The sequence below is a fragment of the Symphalangus syndactylus genome, chromosome 5 (genome assembly GCF_028878055.3).
Source record: "Symphalangus syndactylus isolate Jambi chromosome 5, NHGRI_mSymSyn1-v2.1_pri, whole genome shotgun sequence".
Lineage (NCBI taxonomy): Eukaryota > Metazoa > Chordata > Mammalia > Primates > Hylobatidae > Symphalangus > Symphalangus syndactylus.
In genome coordinates, this window is record NC_072427.2 from 104,173,239 (window position 1) to 104,197,613 (window position 24,375).

At 39.9% G+C, this 24,375-nt stretch overlaps 1 protein-coding gene across 7 annotated transcripts in view; it reads left to right on the top strand.

Annotated features, from left to right (window-relative positions):
* APP (amyloid beta precursor protein) overlaps positions 1-24,375 on the top strand; it is a 286,082-nt gene that overhangs the window by 155,396 nt on the left and 106,311 nt on the right. For 2 of the 7 annotated variants that reach the window (XM_055279348.2, XM_055279349.2), the window contains exons 7-8: positions 16,530-16,697; positions 19,604-19,660. The exons of 2 other annotated variants lie outside the window; for them this stretch is intronic. In XM_055279348.2, coding sequence (XP_055135323.1) covers positions 16,530-16,697; positions 19,604-19,660 — 225 coding nt within the window. The remainder of the gene's footprint in view (positions 1-16,529; positions 16,698-19,603; positions 19,661-24,375) is intronic. 3 more of the 7 variants (XM_055279350.2, XM_055279351.2, XM_055279352.2) reach the window with 2 other exon arrangements.

A 24,375-nucleotide genomic window follows, 5' to 3' on the forward strand; every position in this document is an offset into this window, starting at 1 on the left:
CACTTTTTATTTTCTTAATAAATAGGCCGGGCGCGGTGGCTCACGCTTGTAATCCCAGCACTTTGGGAGGCCGAGGCGGGTGGATCACGAGGTCAGGAGATCGAGACCACAGTGAAACCCCGTCTCTACTAAAAATACAAAAAAAATTAGCCGGGCGTGGTGGCGGGCGCCTGTAGTCCCAGCTACTCGGAGAGGCTGAGGCAGGAGAATGGCGTGAACCCTGGAGGCGGAGCTTGCAGTGAGCCGAGATTGCGCCACTGCACTCCAGCCTGGGCGACAGAGCGAGACTCTGTCTCAAAAAAAAAAAAAAAAAAAAAACAAAAACAAATTCATTTCAACCTGTGTTCCCTTGTAAATGCATATACCTTTGATATAGTCATATATTCATCTATTATTTTACACTGTGCATTTCTGAATTTTTAGAATTTTTACTTCAAAGGAAGTCATCAGGCTGGTGCTGTAGCTCATGCCTGTAATCCCAGCACTTTGGGAGGCTGAGGTGGGCAGATCACCTGAGGTCAGGAGTTAGAGACCAGCCTGGCCAACATGGTGAAACCCCGTCTTCACTAAAAATACAAAAAAATTAGCTAGGCATGGTGGCGCGTGCCCATAATCCCAGCTACTCAGGTGGCTGAGGCAGGGGAATCGCTTGGACCTGGGATGTGGAGGTTGCAATGAGCTGAGATCGCGCCACTGCACTCCAGCCTGGCGACAAGAGTGAGACTCCGTCTCAAAAAAAAAAAGAAAAATGATCGGGGGTCCACAAATAAGAGTAATGATGAACGGTCAGCAAATTGGGGCCAAAAATAGCCTGTTTCCTGTTTTCTACACAAAAGTTTTATTAGGACACAGCCAATCCCATTTGTTTACAAATTGTCTGTGGATGTTTTCATGTTTTGGAAGTAGAGTTGAGGATTGTAAAAGAGATTGTGTTGCCTGCAAAACTGAAAACATTTACTATCTGGCCTTTTCAGTAAACATTTGCTAACCCCTGATTCTCACTATAAGACGGTGACTGTGAAGTTCTTTGTATTTCACATACTGCCGTATCAAGTTAATTTCTTTTGAGGTAGGTTTTTTTTTTTTTTTTGGTTAGGGACAGACTAGTATAGTGTTTGAGAGAATTTTTATGACCTTGGGCCAGTTAAGTAACCTGTTTTTTATGTGTGTAGTGTAGATGGTAATGTTATCTTGCATGTTTCTTGTGAGAATGACTTTAGGTAACCTATGTTAAACACTTACCATCATGCCCAGTAAGTGTTCAGTTTCATTTACAGCTCAAGCTGTCCAGATTCAAATCTTTGCTCTACAAGCTACTGTGTAAATTTGTATAAATCAAATAACTTTGAATCCTCATTGCTTCTCTTTGTAAAATAGGGATTAATAAGACCTATCCAATATTTAACTATTTTGTGAGGATGAAATTAATTTATAGGAAACACTTTGCATCATTCCTGGTATACAGTAACTGCTCAATTAACCTTAGTTGCTCTCTTAGTTATGGTTATAATCATCTTTCCAATCCTCCATTGCATTTGAAACATTAGCAAACTGATGTTTACTACTAATGAGGAATGTTAAAGGTAAACCAACAGGTTGACTTTTAATTATAAAAGGCATAAATGTGATCTATCTATATCTATTGGTATAATAAAGCTGATATTTATAGAGAATATTATGTTATGATTAAATAAATAATTTCTTGCTTAAAATGGTTTTTTTTGTGAATATATACTGTATATTTAAATATCTGCAGTTAAATTTTAAATCCAGCTGAAAATTGAATAAGATAGTATTAGATGCCACTGCATTTCAAGATAGAGTTTTATTTCTTGCAGGTATTTTAAACCTTGTGGGAGTTCTTCTGTTAAGTGGACAGATAGAGACCCTGATACAGATGGCTCTTTAACCATCTCATGTGATGATAAAAGCCAAAAGGTTTGATCTGAATATTGCTTGTATTGGGTGGGCTAAGTGATTGACCTTGGCAGAATTAACTTATTTTTCTTCTCCTTCTGGTGACCATTAATCTGGGAGAAGTACCATCTGATTTACTGCTGTACATTTCACCAATATCCACAAGGCACTTGTAGATACCAGACATGGCATTGGTTGATGGGGGCACAGAGATAGGAACAAAGTGGCTTGCTCAAGTTGCCTCTAGCCATATCTGCATAGTCCTTGAGAGGGACGAGTCTCTCAGGCCTGCCTAGGAAGGAATTTTGGCAGCGTGGAGAAGAGAAAGCGCTCAGCCTGGAACAAAAGTTTTCACCTACTACATTGCGGAGAAGTTGGCATATCAGTAATTACAAAGGAAGAATAGGGATTTACTGGGTGATAGAGCACCAAATAGAATGAATGCAATACATACTTGAAGTAAATCAGAGTAGCTTGTATTGATCTCAAGGGGAGAAGAAACAAAGCTTAGCTTAATTCTCATGCCTCTGTTGTTACCTGTTTGTAATGGACATGACACAAGGTATCCTATAATTCACTAATGGAATTTTCACTTATGATTAATATTTAACTCTCCACAAAGTTTGGGATAAACTGTGAGCTTGACTTGCTGTGAACCCGAACATGAACTCACATACTTCAGTTGGAGGCCTCAGTAGCAGCATGCTGTACAAAAATGAAACTAAAGCTCCAGGGAGTATTTGGGAACAGGGCAAAAGGGTAATGGCTCCTCCTTATAGAGCAAGCCTCAGGCCTTTACCTTTGTGTTTTGCAGTTGGAGAGGATGCACTTCTACCCCTCTCCCAGGTTGTAGCATGCTTACTAATGATGTTGAGAGAACAGTGTCAGCACTGACCATAGATGTGACAGGTAACAGCCTGTTATTTTGTGCCCCATGTCATGGCAGCCATTGATTCCGAGGTGTTTGATACACACTTTGATAGAGGCAGAGTGAAGTAGGACATTGACAAGCATCTTTTCCATGTAGTTTAATGGTCTCAATCTAGAAAGCCCACTCAGATAATTAGGTTGCTTAAAATGTGATGAGACTAGGGAATAGAGCCATATAGAAGTGTGTGTGAGAGAGAATTCAGTGGTTTAGTATATTCACAAAGATACACATTTGACACCAGCCTGGGCAACATAGTGAGAACCTGGCTCTACCAATTAAAAAAAAAATAGAATAACAGAAGTAATCAGTGAAAGGCATTTTAATACAATTATATCTAGATTTGTTAAAAATAAAATTTTAGTCCAATTTAATTAAAGGCCAGAAACTAGATTTTTAAAGAATATTAGTCTTTCTCATGTTTTACCCCAAATCAGTTGCTTTAAAAAAAAAAATGTGCAGATGCTTCAGGCACAATAACTGTACTCAACTCAAGAATTTGCAATTAAGAAAAAAAAATCAAACCTAAAAGAAGAAATCCACAACTCAGAGGTTCAGGTTCATTTAAACATGCATACATTTACACGGGCACACTTTTTTTGTTTTGTTTTGTTTTTGAGATGGAATTTTTGCTTGTCGCCCACGCTGGAGTGCAATGGCGCAATCTCGGCTCACTGCAACCTCTGCCTCCTGGGTTCAAGTGAGTCTCCTGTCTCAGCCTCCTGAGTAGCTGGGACTACAGGTGCGCACAACTGCGCCTGGCTAACTTTAGTATTTTTAGTAGAGATGGGTTTTCACCATGTTGGCCAGACTGGTCTTGAACTCCTGACCTCAGGTGATCCACCTGCCTTGGCCTCCTAAAGTGCTGGTATTACAGATGTGAGCCACTGCACCCAGCTGGGTACACCTTTTTTTGTTTGTTTTGTTTTGTTTTGTTTTTTGTTGACATGGAGTCTCACTCAGTCACCGAGGCTGGGATTCAGTGGCACAATCTTGACTCACTGCAACCTCTGTCTCCCAGGTTCAAGCAATTCTTAATTCTCCTGCCTCAGCCTCCCAAGTAGCTGGGACTACAGGTGTGTGCAACCACACCTGGCTAATTTTTGTATTTTTGGTAGAGACGGGTTTCACCACGTTGGCCAGACTGGTCTCGAACTCCTGACCTCAGGTGATTCACCCACCTTGGCATCCCAAAGTGCTGGGATTACTGGCGTGAGCCACCGCACCCAACCGGACACACGTTTTTAGCTAAGCCATAGGTCTGATTAAGTGAGTCAGATTCCTTGAGCAGGTTACAAAGCTGTGGATTTGAATGGAGATCTTTAGTTCCCTTGTAGAAAAATGAGTTTCCAAAAGCAGAGTGGCTTACAGCCTAACCAGCTGCTTCTCTCAGCCTTTAACCATTTTGCCCTCCTGAAAATTCATCTTTGGTTTCCAACCACCTCTTCCAATATGCCTGACTTTTTGTGATTCTGTTAGTAGAAGAGTAAAAAGTCAAGGGGAGGCAAGAATGAATGAATCTTATATAAAAATGATGCTCAAGAGAATTCCTTAATTTTCAAGACAGCAGCCCAAATTGTAAATATTGAGACTTTTACAGTGTAAAAAACAATGTTTAAAGGCCAGGCATGGTATCTCACACCTGTTACCCCAGCGCTTTGGGAAGCTAAGGCAGGATGATCGCTTGAGCCCAGGAGTTTGCGAGCAGCCTGGGCACCATAGGGAGACCAAAAAAAAAAAAAAAAAATTGTGCTGGCTGTAGTGTCACAGGCTTATAGTCCCAGCTACTCGGGAGGCTGAGGTGGGAGGATCGCTGGAGCCCAGGCGAGGTCAAGCCTGCAGTAAGCCGTGATCACACCACCACACTCCAGCCTTAGGTGACAGTGAGACCCTGTCAAAAAAAAAAGAAAAAAGATTAAGACAGAAGAAATGTTAAAGTTACGCTATATTTAGTTGATAATAATGGTAAGACTGTTCAGGTGTTTTAACTATGAGGGTAAGGTTGCCTCTTTCTTAAATTTATATATGTTCTTATTGGGTATAATTTCTAGACAGAATATGCAAGTATCACAGAATATGGATGGCAATTTTATGTTGCTTGCACGTGACTTTAGGTTCTTGATGTTTCATGATAGGAGCAAAGAAAGGCCTTGCTTGCCAATTCTTATGATTGCATCTGTTCTGGAAATTTACTAGCATTTGTTACCCAGGATTTCTGAAGTGCTGGTGACTGCTGCCCAGTAGTCTTGGTGGGCAAAATTACTAAAATGCATCACGAATCCTTCTGGTGTTTACTTGGGCTATGGCAGGGTTTCTGGACCTTATGACTATTGATGTTTTGGGCCAGATAATTGTTGCGGATGATTGTCCTGTGCATTGTAGGATGTTTAGCTGCATCACTAGCCTCTACTCGATGCCAGTAGCACCCCCAAGTTGTGACAATCAAAAATGTCCCCTGGGAGGGAGTAGGGGATAGACTCTCTCTGGTTGCAAAACACTGGGCTATGGTGTTGAGATCTGCAGTGATGAGCAGCTTTAAATAAGTGAACAGAAGGCCAGGCACGGTGGCTCACGCCTGTAACCCCAGCACTTTGGGAGGCTGAGGTGGGCGGATCACTTGAGGTCAGGAGTTTGAGACCAACCTGGCCAACATGATGAAACCCCGTCTCTACTAAAAATATAAAAATTAGCCGGGCATGATGGTGGGTTCCTATAATCCCAGCTACTCGGGAGGCTGAGGCAAAGAAATCACTTGAACCTGGGAAGTGGAGGTTGCAGTGAGCTGAGATCATGCCACTGAACTCCAGTCTGGGCAGACAGAGTGAGACGCAGTCTCAAAAATAAATAAATAAAAAAAAATTAAAAAGTGAACAGAGAAATACCCATGCATTACTGTGTCTCATCTCCCTCTCATCCCCCAAACACGGAGTCTCGCTCTGTCGCCCAGGCTGGAGTGCAGTGACACGATCTCAGCTCACTGCAATCTCCGCCTCCAGGGTTCAAGCGATTCTCCTGCCTCTGTCTTCCGAGTACCAGGGATTATAGGCGTGCCTCACCAGGACCAGCTAAGTTTTGTGTGTTTTTTTTGTTTTGTTTTGCTTTGCTTTTTTTTTTTTTTTTTTTTGGAGATGGAGTCTCACTCTGTCGCCCAGGCTGGAGTGCAGTGGCACAGTCTTGGCTCACTGCAACCTCTGCCGCCCAGGTTCAAGTGATTCTCCTGCCTCAGCTTCCCAAGTAGCTGGGATTATAGGCACCTGCCACCGTGCCCAGCTAATTTTTTTTTTTTTTTTTTTTTTTTGTAGTTTTTGTAGAGATGGGGTTTCACCGTGTTAGCCAGGCTGATCTTGAACTCCTGACCTCAAGCGATCCGTCCATCTCGGCCTCCCAAAGTGCTGGGATTACAGGCATGAGCCACCAAGCCCGCCTGGTCTCATTTTAATGTCAGCTCTAACTTCTGTATCACTGCTTTGCACATTGTAGATAACCAGTGAACATTTTTTATTGTACGAGAACAAGTAAAATAAACAAAAATATGCCAAAGCAAATATGATAAATACACATTTAGTAGGGTAAAAACAAGTATTTGATAAAATGTGTAATGTAGTCTAGTAGCTTTATTTAGAAACAGAAAACAACATAAAATGTTGACTTGAAACATTGCGTATGCATATTTGCCATGTAGACGGTGAGATATGGAGGTAAACTGCCTCCCTAGTTTTGTTTTTTTTGCTCAAAAGGAATTCACTCTTCCCTTGTCCACTGTTACAAAATAGCAAATGGTGATTAGCATCTGTGCTGTAACCAGGGACACTGCTGTTCCCAAATGGAGTCTGTGGGTTCTTTGCCTGCTAGAGATTGTGACAAGAAGCCAGTTAACATGGAGAGGTGGACATGCTCAGTCTTCCCCAGAAAAGGACGTGAAACAGCAGGACCATCCTTCCAACCCATGACCTACATCTAGAGGTGTTCTTTTTTTCTATTTTTTTTTTTTTTTTTTTAAACCAGAACAGAAATACCATCTAGTTCTTTCTTTACAGAGAAGCGGTATAAGGAAGTACATTCTGGCCAGGCACGATGGCTCATGCTGTAATCCCAGCACTTTGGGAGGCCGAGGTGGGTGCATCACCTGAGGTCAGGAGTTTGAGACCAGCCTGGCCAACATGGCGGAACCCTTCGCTACTAAAAATACAAAAATTAGCCGGGCATGGTGGCACACGCCTGTGGTCCCAGCTACTCGGGAGGCTGAAGGAGGAGAATCGCTTGAACCCGGGAGGCGGAGGTTGCAGTGATCCAAGTTCACTCCATTGCACTCCAGCCTGGGTGATGGAGTGAGACTCGTCTCAAAAAAAAAAAAAAAAGAAAAAAAAAAAAGGAAGTATATTCTAAGCCCTTGAATTGATCTTGGCTTTCTTCATTATTTTTACAAGTAAAAAATAAAAACTTTGATATTTCTGATGTTCTGGGATATTATAGGAATGATACCTTGAATTCAGCTTTCTGAGAAGCCTGGTATTTTCGTAGTCTTAATATGAGTAGGAGAATTATGATCTTGGTACTGGATCTAAGGCAGAGGTATCAAAGCTGTTTTAATGTTGCTTGAGATAGGACAGAACTTCAGAGTAAAATAAATTTGTATAGACAATCTGTTCAATCTATTCAAATTAAGTTGTTGAGATGTATATTTGAATCTTAAGACTACTAATTTTGTTGTATCTGTCTTTTCCCAAATATATGTGTACGTCTTTTAATAAGCCAAAACCTATGCAACTTTTACTAATTCTTCCCCACTGGTTCTTTTGGAAAATGATTAAATCTTGTGTCTCACGTTTTGACATATCTGTTGCATTTAAAAGATAAGGCCGATCATGCTGCTTCTCAAACTGAGATATCCATTCGAGTTACCCAAGGCTCTCGGAAAACAATCGTTGTGAGTCTGTATGGGGGACCTGAGTCCCAGGTGGTGCTGACTCGCTGACCCACGGATCTATTTTGAATAGTAGACTCTAGTAGTGTCTCCTGCCTTCCATATGGTGCAGATTTGCAGCATTGAGACAGGAAGTAAGAAACTGAAAAGGAAAACCATTCTTACCTTTGGTGTTATTGTTCTTGGTATGTTACAGAAACCAACAAGTATGAGAGAATACTGAGACATCTACCTACAGAGCTTTTCTTTCCTTAAATTCACACCTCAAGACCAAGGAAACTGAAAAACTCTTACAGTCTCCCTACATGTGTTCACTTGTGCCCCTATTTCCTGTCATTAACATGGTAGTGTAGTCAACTCCTGCTAGCCTGTAAAAGCTAATTATTACAGTATAGAGGAATTTTGTAAGCCATAGCCATTAGTAGCTTGAAATACCAATGGTGGGAGTATTTATACCATGGCAGTTGGCATACGGTGTAACTCAAGAGTGTTCTATTTGTTTGTTTTTCTAGACAGTGCCAGTTTCCCAGCGTACTCCTGTCTCTCATTCAGTAAGAAAAAGCACTTCCCCTTATTTTCCAATACAGGACATGATATCCTGAGTTTTGAGCTTCTTGTTAATAGTCTGTTGCACGCTAACCACGCAACTCAGCGAAGAGCAAGTTATTCCCATAACAAACAGGAAACAAAGGTTGAGGAAAAACCATAGTGGTACCCTTTTGTGAATGTTCCCTAACACCGTCACAGGAGTCCTGATTAGTCTAAATACTTTACAAGTAAATCTCCTTCAGGTGGCATTTTATAAACAATCTTTCATCATGGAGAGATGAGAATTGGGTCAGGTATAATTAGAATGACAGATGTATTGGCTAGCCTTAGAGAATTAATGCAATTCAGTAAAAAGCCTAGCCAACTGCGGATATCTTCTAGAGACTTCCGTGACAAATTAGCACCCATCCTCTTGTACTGAAGCAGTGCTCTCATTAGCATGCACAGCTGTTTGCATCATCTTTGTTTGTATTTCAATCCATATTTGGAGCTTAAGTGAGATTTGTCATAAGACTTCGGTTCAAGCTTGCTTGCCTAATTTTACATGCTTCTATTTAGTAAAATATGATTACTAGGTCATAAATATTTGATAATTTATTGCCTTATTAGAGTAATTTTCTAAGCATGTTTTTTGATGACTACTTGCTACTATGTACAAGCACTTGATAAATGTTCTTTTCTATTAAAAGTACATAGTTCCAGAATTAAGAAAAACACGTTCTCAAAAAATAACCAGTTTTCTATTGTGTTGACTTTTAAAATTTTTTCATCAATAGAATCAAATGCAAACATTGCCTACTTATTTTTCAACAGAATACAAGTTTAATTTTAATAACTTAGGGTCATGAAATGTCACCATGTAGTAATACTTAGAATTACAGCAATAACTTAGTAAAGTTTTAAAAAAGTAAAGTTGTTATAAACTACAGTGAGCTCAGGCAACGTATTAATTATGTAAACATTTATATAAACAGGTATATAAATTATATGTTGTATTATATAATTATATATTGTAATATATAGTATATAGTATATAATTTATAAATATAATATATAAATTATATTTATAAATTATAAAGTTTATTTGAAATATTGAAGTTTTGTATACTTAGTGGATTTTAATACTTATGTCATTGTTTTCATTGTATTCCACTGTTACACTAAGGAAGTAACTTATTACAAAAAATTATATTTGTCTTACATTTGCCCTTTTTACTCTACTTAAAATTGGAGAAAAAGTTCAAGATAGGGAGTTTCTCTCAGAAAGGAGAAATAGTTGTATTATGTGAAGTTTAAGTAGATATTCTTGTAGAATATGGAGAAAATAATGCTACAAAATGTTGCCTTTTTAAAAAAAGTTCAGAAAATAGAGTTCCTAGCTCTAAGTGACTCTAGTTTGATTGTGGCTGCTTTCCCAAAATTTGTAAATTTAAAATTTACACATTACATGGAATATAGTTTTATTTCACATACATTCCAGTAGGCTGAGAATACTTGAAATTCAATTATTAAAAATGAAATAATAATAACCAGCTTTACTTTATTCTAAAACCAGCTTTACTTTATTCTTTATTTACCACTTTATTTACAGCGAATTGTTTGCTAATCTGTTAACTTTGCTTCATAAGAAGGCATTATAATTATCGTACATTTGAAAGTGGAGATTTTCTCCCCATACCGGTTGCCAGTTTCACAACTGTGTTCATTCTACATTTATTAAATATGTAAAATTAGCTTTCTAACCTTGGTTGTCCACAAAGAATTTCACTCCAATTTGAAATGTCTATTCAGAACTAATTTTTTGTGGTTGAGCATTATTTTTTGAACAATGAATTGCATAATCATTTTATATAATCCAGGGAGCTCTGGCTTAGATCCTGTATTATTTTGTATTATATTGATTTTTAGAAAATGGAATGTAGTGTTGACACGAGCACAAATCTCAGCAAGGGCCTACCTTACAAAGATAAAATGCATGGAGTTTGATTCGAAGCCCATAACTTTGCTTTGTGTTTCATATACACCAGCACTTCAGTGTAGTAAATGGCATTTTGTCTTGAAGAGTGAGCAGAGTTGTTATAAAAGAAGGCATAATGCTTCCTTGCCAGCAGAATTCAGCTAAGTGAATATCAGAAAAGCTATTTGTGATCTTGAAAGTTTAAGAAATTCAACATCAATAAAGGATTGTGGTTCCTTAGATATCCATGTAAGTCTTTGCCTACGTTTCTGTCTAACATTTCTCTTTAAGAAATATTCTTGCTTTTATTTTTCTGAACAAATTTTCTCCATTGTTATCTCTGATATTTACTTTGAACAGAAAGGTGGATTGGAAATCAAAAAATAAGTTTGATTTCAAAAATGATTTCAAAATGTTAGTTTTCTCAGTATTTTACATTTTGAGAAGAGAACAAAGACAAGGCAGATGAAGAGTTTTTTGTTTTTTCTTAAATTCGTTTTTCTTTTCAACTTTATTTTTAATTGACATAATAATTATATATAGTATACATTTTGAAGATACAGTTTTAATTTTCACAGGAATCCTATTTGGGTTTAGTTACATAAGGTCTAATTTTGCATCCTCTACATTTAGTGGCTGATATATAAATTTCCACTGAGTGATAATAGTAATTAATGTGAAACAGGTTTTTTGCTGATGTTTTTAGAAGTTTCAGTAGATTAGGAAGGAAGAAATTATGCTATTGAGAAAAATAGAAAATGTAAACATAAGCATTTGAACTCTCTCTTGAGATATTTTTATCTTCCATGAAACTGGATTCGGCTTATTGAAGATGTGTTTCAGGTCTCAGTGCTCTAAAACTCTTCTACTTGGTGAGCATCTTGATTGGTTAGATCTCTTACTAATATCTGATTGCTAGAGAGGGATGTAAAGGGAATTTTCTCAAACTGAGATTTCCGGATCCTCCAATCTCTGAGTCAAGGAAAGAGACAAGGTTAGAATTCTTAGGCAAACTGAAAAATCAATATTCCTAGGTTATTATTATTATTTTTTTTTCTTTTCTTGAGACCAAGTCTCACTCTGTCGCCCAGGCTGGAGTGCAGTGGCACTATTTTGGCTCACTGCAACGTACGCTTCCCGGGTTCAAGTGATTCCAGTGCCTCGGCCTCCCAAGTAGCTGAGATATGTGCACGCCGCCATGCCCAGCTAATTTTTGTATTTTTAGTAGAGACAAGGTTTCACCATGTTGGCTACGTTGGTCTTGAACTCCTGACCTCAGGTGATCTGCCCACGTTGGCCTCCCAAAGTGCTGGGATTACAGGCTTGAGCCACCATGCCCAGCTTCCTATATTAATTTTTTAATGTGGGCTTTTTAAAATCTTTTCAATAGCAAAGACTTGACACCAACCCAAATGTCCATCAATGATAGACTGGATTAAGAAAATGTGGCACATATACACCATGAAATACTATGCAGCCATGAAAAAGGAGGAGTTCATGTCCTTTGCAGGGACATGGATGAAGCTGGAAACCATCCTTCTCAGCAAATTGTCACAAGGACAGAAAATCAAACACCGCATGTTCTCACTCATAGGTGGAAATTGAACAATGAGAACACTTGGACACAAGGCGGGGAACATCACACACCAGGGCCTGTTGGGGGGTAGGGGGCTGGGGGAGGGAAAGCATTAGGAGAAATACCTAATGTAAATGACGAGTTTATGGGTGCAGCAAACAACATGACACATGTATACCTACATAACACACCTGCACGTTGTGTACATGTACCCTAGAACTTAAAGTATAATAAAAAATGTAAAAATCTTTTCTTTGAGACAATTGTAGATTTACATGCAGTTGAAAGAATTAATACAGGCCGGGCGCGGTGGCTCACGCCTGTAATCCCAGCACTTTGGGAGGCCGAGGTGGGAGGATCATGAGGTCAGGAGATCGAGACCATCCTGGCTAACACAGAGAAACCCCGTCTCTACTAAAAAATACAAAAAAATTAGCGGGCATGGTGGCGGGTGCCTGTAATCGCAGCTACTCAGGAGGCTGAGGGAGAAGAATGGTGTGAACCCAGGAGGTGAAGCCTGCAGTGAGCGGACATAGTGCCACTGCATTCCAGCCTGGGCGACAGAGCAAGACTCTGTCTCAAAAAAAAAAAAAAGAAAAAAGAATTAATACAAGGAGACCTTGTATAGTCTTCACTCAGTACAGTATCACAACTATGAAATTGACATTAATCCCTTAACACTGCTTTAACCCAAGTCTATGCTGCTGCTTCTCCATGTTCTCTTCTGAGAGGCACTGGCCATTTCTTGTGTGCTTATTCATACTTTGTGTAAAAGCATTAGCATCATACTTCCCTGATGTTGACCCTACCCTCAGTTCCAGCTTCTCCCAGAGTAGGCTAAGATTCTCTTTTCTACTACATAGAAAATTGTTCCGGAATAATAAAGGGTTAGCAAAAAAGTCAGAGAAAACATTTGTATTCCCTTTCTTTGTAGTAGAGTAGAAATATAATTATGAGTGATAGAGGATACATTATCCATTCCTTTCCCAGTCCTCTCCGAAATCAGCTTTACTGCTGTAGGAAGTTGCTATTCTCATTATATCCCTGAGGGAAAGTGTTGGGAAGTGGGAGGTGATGGGGAATCAGGGTTGCTGACAATTGGGGGAATTATAACGAGAAGCTCTTTTTCACCAGGAGAGGGGTTGCATATTAAGAGAAGGCCCGTCTGCCCATCCTCTATGTCAGCAGATGAGAACCAGCTGGACAAGGTAGCTGTCTTTTAGAGATTCAGAAGTAACAAAAGCACACTGTCAGTCCTGTTCTTCCAGCCTCACATACGTCTTCTCTATACATTATGTATTTGACATTAAATTAACATACACTGTTACACCCATCCTGACCGCATTATCTCAGATAGCCTTTTGTATTTGAGTATTGTGGGATCTCTTGCTATTGCCCATGATGCCCACTTGGACTCCACCAAGGCTGTGAAACTCTTGGGGGCCATTCAAAGTCAAGAGTGCCAACTGCCCCTAACAGGATTGGGAGAACCAACCAACACTCCCCAAAAAGGGATTAACTCACTCTTTTCTTGGCCTTTATGAAAGGAAGGAGTTAAGGCTCTTACAGGTGGAGACTCCAGCAAGAGTTGTAGGCTCAACGTGTAGCTTATACTATTTACTTAATTAACATGTAAATGGATTTTGAGTTCTGAATGCTTGTTCTAGTTGATTATGGCTCATTTAGCCTGGCTTCTACGAATTAGCTATAACAAATAGTTTCTTAGCTGTTACAGAATGAGGCAGAAGAAAATAAAATGAATGTAGCATTATGTTTCACTAGTGGTATAGGAAAATGTTAATATAATGCCATTTAGGTTCTGGACTGGGGAGATTGTGCCTTTATCATAAGTAAGAAATTGTTGCTAGGTCGCACATAAGGGCACGTATTTATCATGAATCATCTCCTTCGATCATCATTCTTTTATCCCATTACTTGACTTGCACCCATCCAAAACTCTACCACTTTTATTTAATATAGAGACTCATAAAGACAAGGTTTGTGCATCTGCAGAGCTGTGATGTTCACTGCGAGGCCCGTGGCACACATCTATAAGACACATATTTGGTACTCTAAGATGATACTTTTTTTTAATGCCAAAATGTGAGGGTCAGCATAAGTTGTCAAGGCACGGTGAATTTTGTTGCCAGTGTTCCTGTGACTATGGGGTGAAGGGATTCTGTGCCTCCCTTGGTAGCAGTGGCCACAGTGCTTGCAATCGTAGTGCCAATTCCCAGCACAGTGCAGGCTCTGGAGGCACTGCTGCCTTTGCAGTCTTATTGGAATTAACACTGCCTGAGTAAGAGATTAATAATGGGTATTGTTGTGTCTTAGAAACATTAATGAGCATGTGACATGAATAGGTACACATTGGGAAGGAGATACAGAGAAGGAAAGCCAAGTGAAGCTGTAGATGTTTGTTACAACTGAAGATAAGCTCTGGGAGCAGAGACCACTGCTGGCTATAGTTGATGGGATCCTCACATCTAGGCATGGCTTTGAGCTTCGCAGTCCAGAAGCTGCTCTGTCAGTAACTCAGAGGGGATATGGCCCCTAGAACCAATACACTTAATAAATCAGGGTGCCAGTCCTTTAATTTTGGAAGATAAAATTGCGAAGTAGATGGGATACTTAGGTCAACAAGTTGGTTGGTTTTCATCCTACAAGAGTATTGTGTACAGAAAACCAATTTGCTTTGGGAGCATGGACTTTGAAAGCAGCAGTACTGAGTGAGATGGCCTTAATGATGGATGATAATGAGGTTGATGCTTTTGTAGCCATGTTTCCATCTGAAAACCACGTGAAGAGAGCCAGATCATCTTCGTGTCCGTTGCATGGCGCATTTCTCCTGCGGAATGTTTGACACCTTCTGGGCTTAGTGCTGACTGTCCCTCCTGTTGACATCATTGTGATGGTAGCAACCTCTGGTTTTACCAGTACTTTATTGCATCTACTGAAAGAGCAACGTGTATAGGGAAGTAAAACAATAGTTAATCCCCATTTGTATTGACATTGTGGATCCTTGTCTTTGATTGGCTAATTAGAATCAATCTGTTGAAGGACCAGTGGCAGTGGCTCACGCCTGTAATCCCAGCACTTAGGGAGGCTGAGGCAGGTGCATCACTTGAGGCCAGGAGTTCAAGACCAGCCTGGCCAACCTGGTGAAACCCCATCTCTACTAAAAATACCAAAAAATTAGCCAGGCATGGTGGTACACAGGTAATCCCAGCTACTTGGGAGGCTGAGGCACAAAACTCACTTGAACTCAGGAGGTGGAGGTTGCAGTGAGCCAAGGTTGTGCCACTGGGCGACAGTGCAAGACCCTGTCTCAAAAAAAGAAAAAAAGCATCAATCTGTTGAATATTCCTAACTTGGAAGTACTGGGTGATGTGTGGCTTTCATCTTTTAGAAAGGTATTTTTACCTCTGTCAGTAAAACTAAGAAGACATCTGTGTGTGCTAAGACATCAGCCTAGCAAGGGCAGGGCACAAATCCAGAGGGAGAATTGGGCTGTTGTTTCATTTCCAATATAAATGGGATACATGGGAGGTAAAGTTATAATTCTACTCAGGATTGGCTTTATATATATAATTGGATGGGTCACTGGTTCACTTTGAGGCAATCAGGGATGAGTGAAACTGATCATGGGGAGGGTGGCAAGACATGTTGACAGGTAAGATGTGTTTTAATGTATAACAGTGCGTGGTGTGTATTAATAAGTTAGAGTTGATTGACTGTTTTATTGTTTGGAACATTACTGCCCAAGGGTCAGGTAAATATACAAAATATACAAATAATACAGATTTTTAATACATAAATATCAAGTAGCATAATTAAATAATACATTGTTATAGTTGTACTTAATGTGTATCTAATTAAATATATGTAAATAATACAGATTTTTAATATATAAGTATCAATTAAATAGCAGAATTAATAATACATTGTTATAGATGTACTTCATGCATATGTAATTAAATTATTAATGTATAATATATAAATACATATTTTAATATACAAATAAAATGGTCTTAAATTGAGTTAATTTAAGACCATTTATATTAGTACATATTTTAATATACAAATGAATGGTCTTAAGTCAGAGTTAATGTCATTGAGTATAAGTCACATTTACAGATATGACATATGTTTCCAGATAAAGTCAATGGACAGACTGCCTCCAAAACTGGAAAACATTCAAAATATATGCAATTAATTTTATACTTGAGTTAAGGCAATTATTTATTAAGGAAAGCAATCATATGTTTGTGAGGACGTAAACTTTCACTTCATAACCAAAGCAGTTTCCTTACGTGAAAGTTGACTCTTAAAAAGAGTTTATTTTTTATAATGGAGAATTGTTTTGATGTGCAGACACCTTCCGTCATTTCATACTCATCTAAAAGCAGCCAAATGATCTTTTCACCCTTGGCCGGAATCCTTTTATTACTACTGAGCCCTGCACTCATTAAAACAGATGAGAGTGCATGCTCTGAGAGGTATAAATCTCTAGTCCTGGTGGGCAGTTAAATTCCTCAGTAAATGTTTGGTAGATGCTGCCTAATAAACCCAGTCCAGGTTGCCACTGGGAGGATTAAAAGAAGTAAACGTGTATACATGAACAGAGAGACAGTGCCTTTTCATGCTAAATGTGGTTCCCCACATCTCCTCTGATTAGAGGTGTGCTCTGAACAAGCCGAGACGGGGCCATGCCGAGCAATGATCTCCCGCTGGTACTTTGATGTGACTGAAGGGAAGTGTGCCCCATTCTTTTACGGCGGATGTGGCGGCAACCGGAACAACTTTGACACAGAAGAGTACTGCATGGCCGTGTGTGGCAGCGTCAGTAAGTGGACCCTTCTTCGAGCCTGGCCACCTTTCGTCTCTCTCGCCACTGACTCTGCTCTTTGTAACAGATTGATTTTCCTGATTCTTGGGAATGGGCCTGTTGCTACCACTAACCACATTTCTGTCCACTTCTCTAATTGCTCAGAGTCTCCGCAGTATGTTCAATCATGAGCACACCTCTTCGTCTTTCCCTAATAAAGCATGGCCATGGATGTGTTCTCTTCCTAGCTGTAGCAGATACGTCTTGCAATCCAGAGGGACTTTTGAGTGCTTCTCTTTTAAACAAAGCTGGAGTGGCTGTTTTGTCTTCTGCAGCCAGCCGTTTCTGCAAATGCATACTTATGTGTTTGTCTGTGTACATGTGTTCATGTTTATGCATGTGCACTACCTGTGCAGATACTGTCTACCACTGAAAGCCTGGCTGATGCAGCTTGAGTTGCATTGATAAGGTGTATGGCTGTGATGAATACCTTTAAGTTGGTTCATAACATGTCTTTTATTGTGCTTATGGGGAATGTGATTGAATTGAGCTCATGCATCTCAAATGCCGGAGGGTAGAAGTGACTGTCTTGCCCCCCCTGAGCTCAGCACACAGACATTTGCCAAGTCAAACTTCTGCTTCTTCTCTTGAAAGTAGAAGAAAACTTTTGACTTAACGTGAGAAACTTTCAATGGCATAAGGCTCGAGGAACATAATTTTCTTTTTTTTTTTAAGACAGGGTCTCATTCTGTCTCACAGGCTGGAGTGCAGTGGCACGATCTCGGCTCACTGCAACCTCCGCCTCCCGGGTTCAAGTGATTTTCCTGCCTCAGCCTCCACAGCAGCTAGGATTACAGGCACATGCCACTGCGCCCGGCTACTTTTTTGTATTTTTGGTAGAGACAAGGTTTCACCATGTTGACCAGGCTGGTCTCCAACACCTGACCTCAAGTGATCCACCTGCCTTGGCCACCCAAAGTGCTGGGATTACAGTTGTGAGCCACTGCCCCCGGCCGGAACATAATTTTCAAAGTCTTTCTCTTGAACATTAAGCTTTTCATAATGCCGGACGCGGTGGCTCACGCTTGTAATCCCAGCACTTTGGGAGGCCGAGGCGGGCGGATCACGAGGTCAGGAGATCGAGACCATGGTGAAACCCTGTCTCTACTAAAAATACAAAAAAATTAGCCAGGCGTGGTGGCGGGCACCTGTAGTCCCAGCTACTCAGAGAGGCTGAGGCAGGAGAATGGCGTGAACCCGGGAGGCGGAGTTTGCAGTGAGCCGAGACTGCGCCACTGCACTCCAGCCTGGGTGACAGAGCAAGACTCTGTCTCAAAAAAAAAAGCTTTTCATAATTCTGGGGGATAAAAATATGAAGTCATGATGACTTAAATGCATGATGAAATTTTCCCTAAAGAGGTAATTCTCAGGAGGTCCAGTACCAGATGTGAGACTTCCATGTCATTAAAGACTTCCAAGTGAAATTCCCAATTGTGCTTATTTATTTATTTATTTATTTATTTATTTATTTGTTGTTGTTCATGAGTAGGAAGTATGAACTACTCAAGAAGTAATTATTCAACTCAGCTTGATAACTAAAAATGAAACTCAATAACTGTGCATTACTTTTTTGAGAGACTCCTGCCTATTCTCCGCTGTGTTGCAAGGGTGGCAGCCACATTTCCTGCCTGAGATTCCTAGGGATTATATAAATTGTTTTCCAGCAAGATCGTAGGATTAAGCAAAACAACAGAAGGACCTGCACCATTAATACCCCCACTGTAAAGGAGCCCAGGATCTAAGAGGAATCTAACGGAAAAGCTCCTGTTGGTCTCTTGCCATCGCCAGTGAATGAGATGACTGCTTCAGTCCCATGGGTGAACAGGTGTAGGAACTGGTAACCTCAAGGGCGTTTTGTTTTTTTTTTTTTTCTGGCTCTGATTGGATGATTGTAGCTTCTGGCTCAAATGACTCTCTTCTTCAGTTTCAAACAAAGCAGTCAATTAGGTCAGGTATTGCGAACACAATGGAGAATTCTGTTGCCTGCAGCCTTTGGAACAAAGGTCTTTTGTTACAGTGATTCTGACTGGTTTAGAGGCTGGGAGAGGTTTCCTGGCAGATTTGCAACTTTTTTCTCCCTTTTCCTGGGTGGATTCATTTTCTGAAATATCATGTATATTTTTTGGTAATAAGAGACTTATTTGGTTTTAGTTATTAGCAGTGATGAATTTGCTTCAAGAGATTCAAATTATCCCTCCACCTCACCCCAGTACTGCCATCCCTTCCCCTAACACTCTCTCCCTTTGATCAGTTTGGGCTGGGAGTGAGCAGTGGGCACCTGTCCAGGTGTCCTGGGTGGCACACACTTTGCTGAGGGTTTTGCAAAAGGTCGATGCTTCCAACAGAGATGTATTAGATAAGGCTAGCTATGCCTGATTTTAGAGGGCATAGGTGACAGAATAATGCATGACGAAAGCAAAGGCTGAAGATCAGTTACATGGGTGGACAAGAAAAAGTAGAGAGTATAAGCCTAGCAAACAGCCAGAGCCGAGAGCCAGATGCTATCCTATGAATGAGTGAAATAAATGGAGTTTTTGTGAAAAAATGCATCGAAGGGAATTGGGGATATTTGGCACAAAAGGAGCAAGAAATCCTCTTCTAAGAAATCCTCTTCTGTTAAGAAACCTGTTGTTACTTGGATATACTATCAGAGACAAAATGTCCAGCATTCTCAAATGTTGACTTCTTGCCAAAATAGATCTTATGTTAATACGTTCATTTTGGTTTTTGTTGGAGGGACCAAACCTAAGTGAGTGATTTTGTTTGTTAGGTTGTTTTTTTGTCAGTGGACTCATGTGCGTTTCAGCCATCATTCCCATGTTTCTCTTTTTGTTTTTAGTTATGTTCTCTTATTTTTTCCATAGTGTCCCAAAGTTTACTCAAGACTACCCAGGAACCTCTTGCTCGAGATCCTGTTAAACGTACGTTGTCATTCACCTGAGGGAAGGGAAGAGGGGAGGAGGATGCTGCTTGGTTCTCGTAACTCCAGCATCATCACCTTCTTTGCATGGTTTTGTTTCTTGAACACCTGTCTTAGTAAAATGTTTCTTCCCATTACCTTGCTTGTAGTTACATCTGATTTTGCCAGACAGCTTGAGATGTCGGGCTAAGAACATCATTGACTAAGTTTCTTCTATTTCTGACCAATTTCCTTTTTATTTAGTCTGGTTTTATTGAATATTATATGGACAACATCATTGTATTGTATTTGCCATTACTATTTTATTTCCTAAAAGCTATCAGTGTAACTGAGAACAGGCTCAGCCTTTCACTGCTTGCAGAACTGAAGAACAAGGGCTAGGTGCAGTGAAGGAAAGTGACTTTGCTTTGCAAAGCTAACAGTGGGGAAATGGTCCAGGCTCCTGCCTTAAAGCAACCATCTCAAATTTTGGATTAAAAAACAAAGGCTTACAAAGGGGAGCTTGGAATGCAGGGCATGAAGGAGCGGTGAGGAGGTGCTGCTATACGGGAGTTGTTCCAAAGACTTGAGTTACTATCCCATTCGGTAAGTGGGCTGGCGCATCCCAGGCACAATTGGGTTGTAAATTAACTGCAGCCTTGAGGTGATCTCCTGATGAGGGAGAATTCTGAAGGTGCCTAAGTCAGTCAGTGGAACTTCTAAGCAAGCATTAATAATTTTAATAATAATTATAAGCGTAATTAGATAAGGGAAGCGCTGTGCAGGGAGTGCCTGGTGGGAAGAAAGAGAGCAAAGGTTACCATTTCATTACTAAAACTGGCAGGAAAAGAAAGATGTTTAAAATAGAGTACTCAGTTACATCAAGATACCATGATTTAACAAGAGACTATAATACATAAGTAACTTGTTTCCTCAGAAAAAAATACTTAATATTTATGTATTGTAGTCCATGGACTAAGTCGTATGCACAGATTTCAGTTATGTGTGTTGTAAGACCCGGTTTCAACTTCAGACATGAAGGGTCACCTTTAGACATTAGGAACCCCTCTTTCTCCTTTCCCAGAAGGCATAATGGTAGGTTAGAGGTTCTCAACTTCTGACTAGGAAGTAGAGAAAGAGCCTCCTATAAAGAAATGCATTGTCCAGCCACTGCAGGCCTTATAGTGTCTTATGTTTTGTTTTTATTTCAGTTGTAATATCAGGCTAGCTTAGTTTTAAAATGTGGTTTTAGTACTCATATTTGAATTTGGATTCCATCCAGAAATAGATTTATCCAGTGTTAGGTTAGGGATGATATATGCCATTTCTGTTTATGATTGCTAGAAGAAGAGACACAATTTCAGTTGTAGCTTAGATATTTTATAATTAAAATTAGCATTTATGTACATTATCCTGAAAAAAAAACCCCTCATCTCAAAACTGATGAAGCCAGTTATCTTTTTTAAAGATGATAAATTATAGATGAAGGATTAGGTATTTTGAAAAAGACTGCATCCTAAACTATAAAGTTTTTTAATGGCCTCCATAAAATATTCAGAATAATTCACATTATGTATAACTTTTGAAGGATGTGGTTTAGTACTGCTGCAATATACACATTTCTTTTGCTATTGTGAAAAAAGCATTTTTCTCTAAAAATGGTGTAAGTACAGCGAATGGGTTGACACAGACCAGGAAAAAGCTCTAGCTATTCCACTACAGTGTTGATAATACATAGGTACGCATGTTAAGTTGCATTGTACCAAGCATTTTCACAGATCATTTATTTTTCTTCAGAACACTTTGTGGGCATTTTCCTCATTCCTTTTGTACATAAGAGAAAAAATGAGGCTTCAAGAGCTTAGTGACTTGTCCCAAGCCATCGAACATGGCAGGACCAGGCTTGAAACCCAAATGACATTTTGGCTGCACTCCACACCAAATGGCTAAGCATTTGGTTCTGACATGGTTTTGCTGGTTAGTAAAATCACATTTGCGATTCAGAAGCACATTTTAAGAATACAGAAAACAGTGAAAAGAGGATGAAGAATGTTAACATTTTTTCCTAAATGCCATGAATATAGCACGCATCAGTAAATTAAATGTCTTTCCCATTCTTTTACAAAACAATGATTATTTTTCTCTTAAGTTTCATTTTAGCATTTATAAGAATTCTATTTTCCATTTTTAATAACTGATGGAAACAAGCATCATTGTTTGATAAATTTATTTTCATGCTGTACACGTAACTACCACTTTCAGCATCCACTGTTCCAAACAGATACTGAAAGTCTCTTTTGTAATTTTCTCCTTCCCAGTAATTTTCTCCATCTACTCGCAGTGTGTTCGGGATCCTGACACCTTTCCATTCTAGGAGGATGAAGTGATTTGGGCAGCTATATTTTCTTGTCTACCTACAGAGACGATTCAGTCACAGCAAGTGAAGGGTTTTGCAGTGCTAGTACCAACAGACAAGGAAAAAAACATATAATTTCTAGCTATTTATAGCCTGTGCATCTATGTGCTCTTATTTATAGCAAACTGCACATTTGATTTGAAAAAGTCATGGTCATCTGGAGATCAAATGCAGATGGCAGATCAATTCAGAGAAAAGTAGCTGAACTAGAAGGTAAGCAAGCCTGTTAGACTGGGCAACTTGGACTTGACTTTGCTCCTTCATCAATCTAGAGCCGATTGGATGATATTTCTGCACAAAGGTGGTTGGTTTTACAGGTTGCTCAGTCTAAGCTGCTTCTAGTCAAATAACAAATGTGAAAGGAGATAGAAAAAGCTCTTCAGTTGAACTGATATAAGATTACACTTAGGGAGAAAATGTATGATGGTTTGCGTTATAAAAACAATAATTTGCCATAAATCAGGCATTGCTAGGCTTCAAACTTTTGTCATAAAAACCAGTTTTGAGCATTGCAATTTTAGGGACATATTTTATTGTTATTGTAAATAAAAATCTAAACCACAAATATAAGGGATACAAATATAAGGCTGAGAGCTTTCATTTTATTCATGAACATATGAATTCAAATCATTAAAAAAAAAACCCTTTCTCATTTGGGATAAAGAATCTTATGAGAGCTGAGTTAATTTCTGACATGAGTTTTGCACCTGCCCATTTGGGTTTAGGACAGTGCAAAAAGTTTCACGTTTAATCTTCAAAATGTAATATTTGTAAACAATAAAATTAGGTAAATATTTGTTGATTCATTTATATTTCAAATATAAGAGTGTGACCATTTTTTTCTAGTGTCGTCTCCGTCAGATTGCATCCCAAAAGTCAAACAGACCAACTCCTTAATGGCATTTAATCTCTCAAAAAGCATCATGCCAATTTTTAGTCAGCAGATTGCACCATGTGATCTGGCCAAAGTGTGACCCATCTGTGGCTCCTTCAGTTGCACTGACATGTGGTACAAACAACTAAACCAAGGTTTCTCAACCTCAGCACTAGTGACATTTTGATCCAAATAATTAATTTTTAGGAGTCTGTCCTATGCATATAGGGTGTTTAGCAGCACCCCTGACCCCTACCCCCTAAACGCCATTAACACAACTCCAGCTGTGATAACTAAAAATGTCTCGATTTTGCTAAATGTGCCTGGGGGGGGGTCACATTCTGGTTGAGAATCCTGTTCTAGAGTAGTAGTTTCCCCACCTCTGACTCAGAGATAGAACTCTCCTGGTGTAAACAGGTGTACTTTCCACAAATTTGGGGGCATGTTGAAATGTTAGAATGTCAGTATCCTCCAATTCTCGACAGATGTTTGAAATTGAATTTGTTAGACTATTGTCCAAGCTCTCAATATTTGCAAGATAAAGTGGAAGTTGCTATTGCTGTCCTGACCATAGTATTGAAGGTCTCGTAGTTTTCCTGCTCTAATGTAAGCTACTGTGGCAGCAGAAGAGAAACCAGCAAATCCCTTAGTTGGAAGTCCATGGTTCACCTATGCACCACCCCTTTCTCCTCTCTGTTTCATCTTAGTTTCCTAGAATCCCAGGATATGCTAGAGCACAACCATCTGTAGAGATGTCCTATAGTCTTGCTACACAGGTTATTTGTACTTTAGAATTATGTTTATGGCCTTAGAGTTTGTACAGAGGTGTAGGCCTGACCCCATGCAGGATTGAGGGAGGGAAAAAGATTGATTTCTAGACACATCAGAATGGTCCAGATGACATGAAACAGACTGGTACACTTACAGAGAATATGAAAAGAATTGGAACTTAACAAGTCAGGCCCCAAGTTCCATCCCCCAGAACCATCCCCAAGTTCCAAGTTTGTTGCCACAGAAGCTCATAATTTGTAAATCGTAGGCCGGGCGCGGTGGCTCACGCTTGTAATCCCAGCACTTTGGGAGGCCGAGGCGGGCGGATCACGAGGTCAGGAGATCGAGACCACGGTGAAACCCCGTCTCTACTAAAAATACAAAAAATTAGCCGGGCGTGGTGGCGGGCGCCTGTCGTCCCAGCTACTCGGAGAGGCTGAAGCAGGAGAATGGTGTGAACCCGGGAGGCGGAGCTTGCAGTGAGCCGAGATCGCGCCACTGCACTCCAGCCTGGGTGACAGAGCGAGACTCCGTCTCAAAAAAAAAAAATAATAATAATTTGCAAATCGTAGATAACTCACCACGCAGCCTTTCAGTGGAATATGCCACCTTAACCCCAGGGTCGTTGTAAAGACAGGAGCCATAAGACAGAAGTCTGAATGCCTAGGCCATTTAA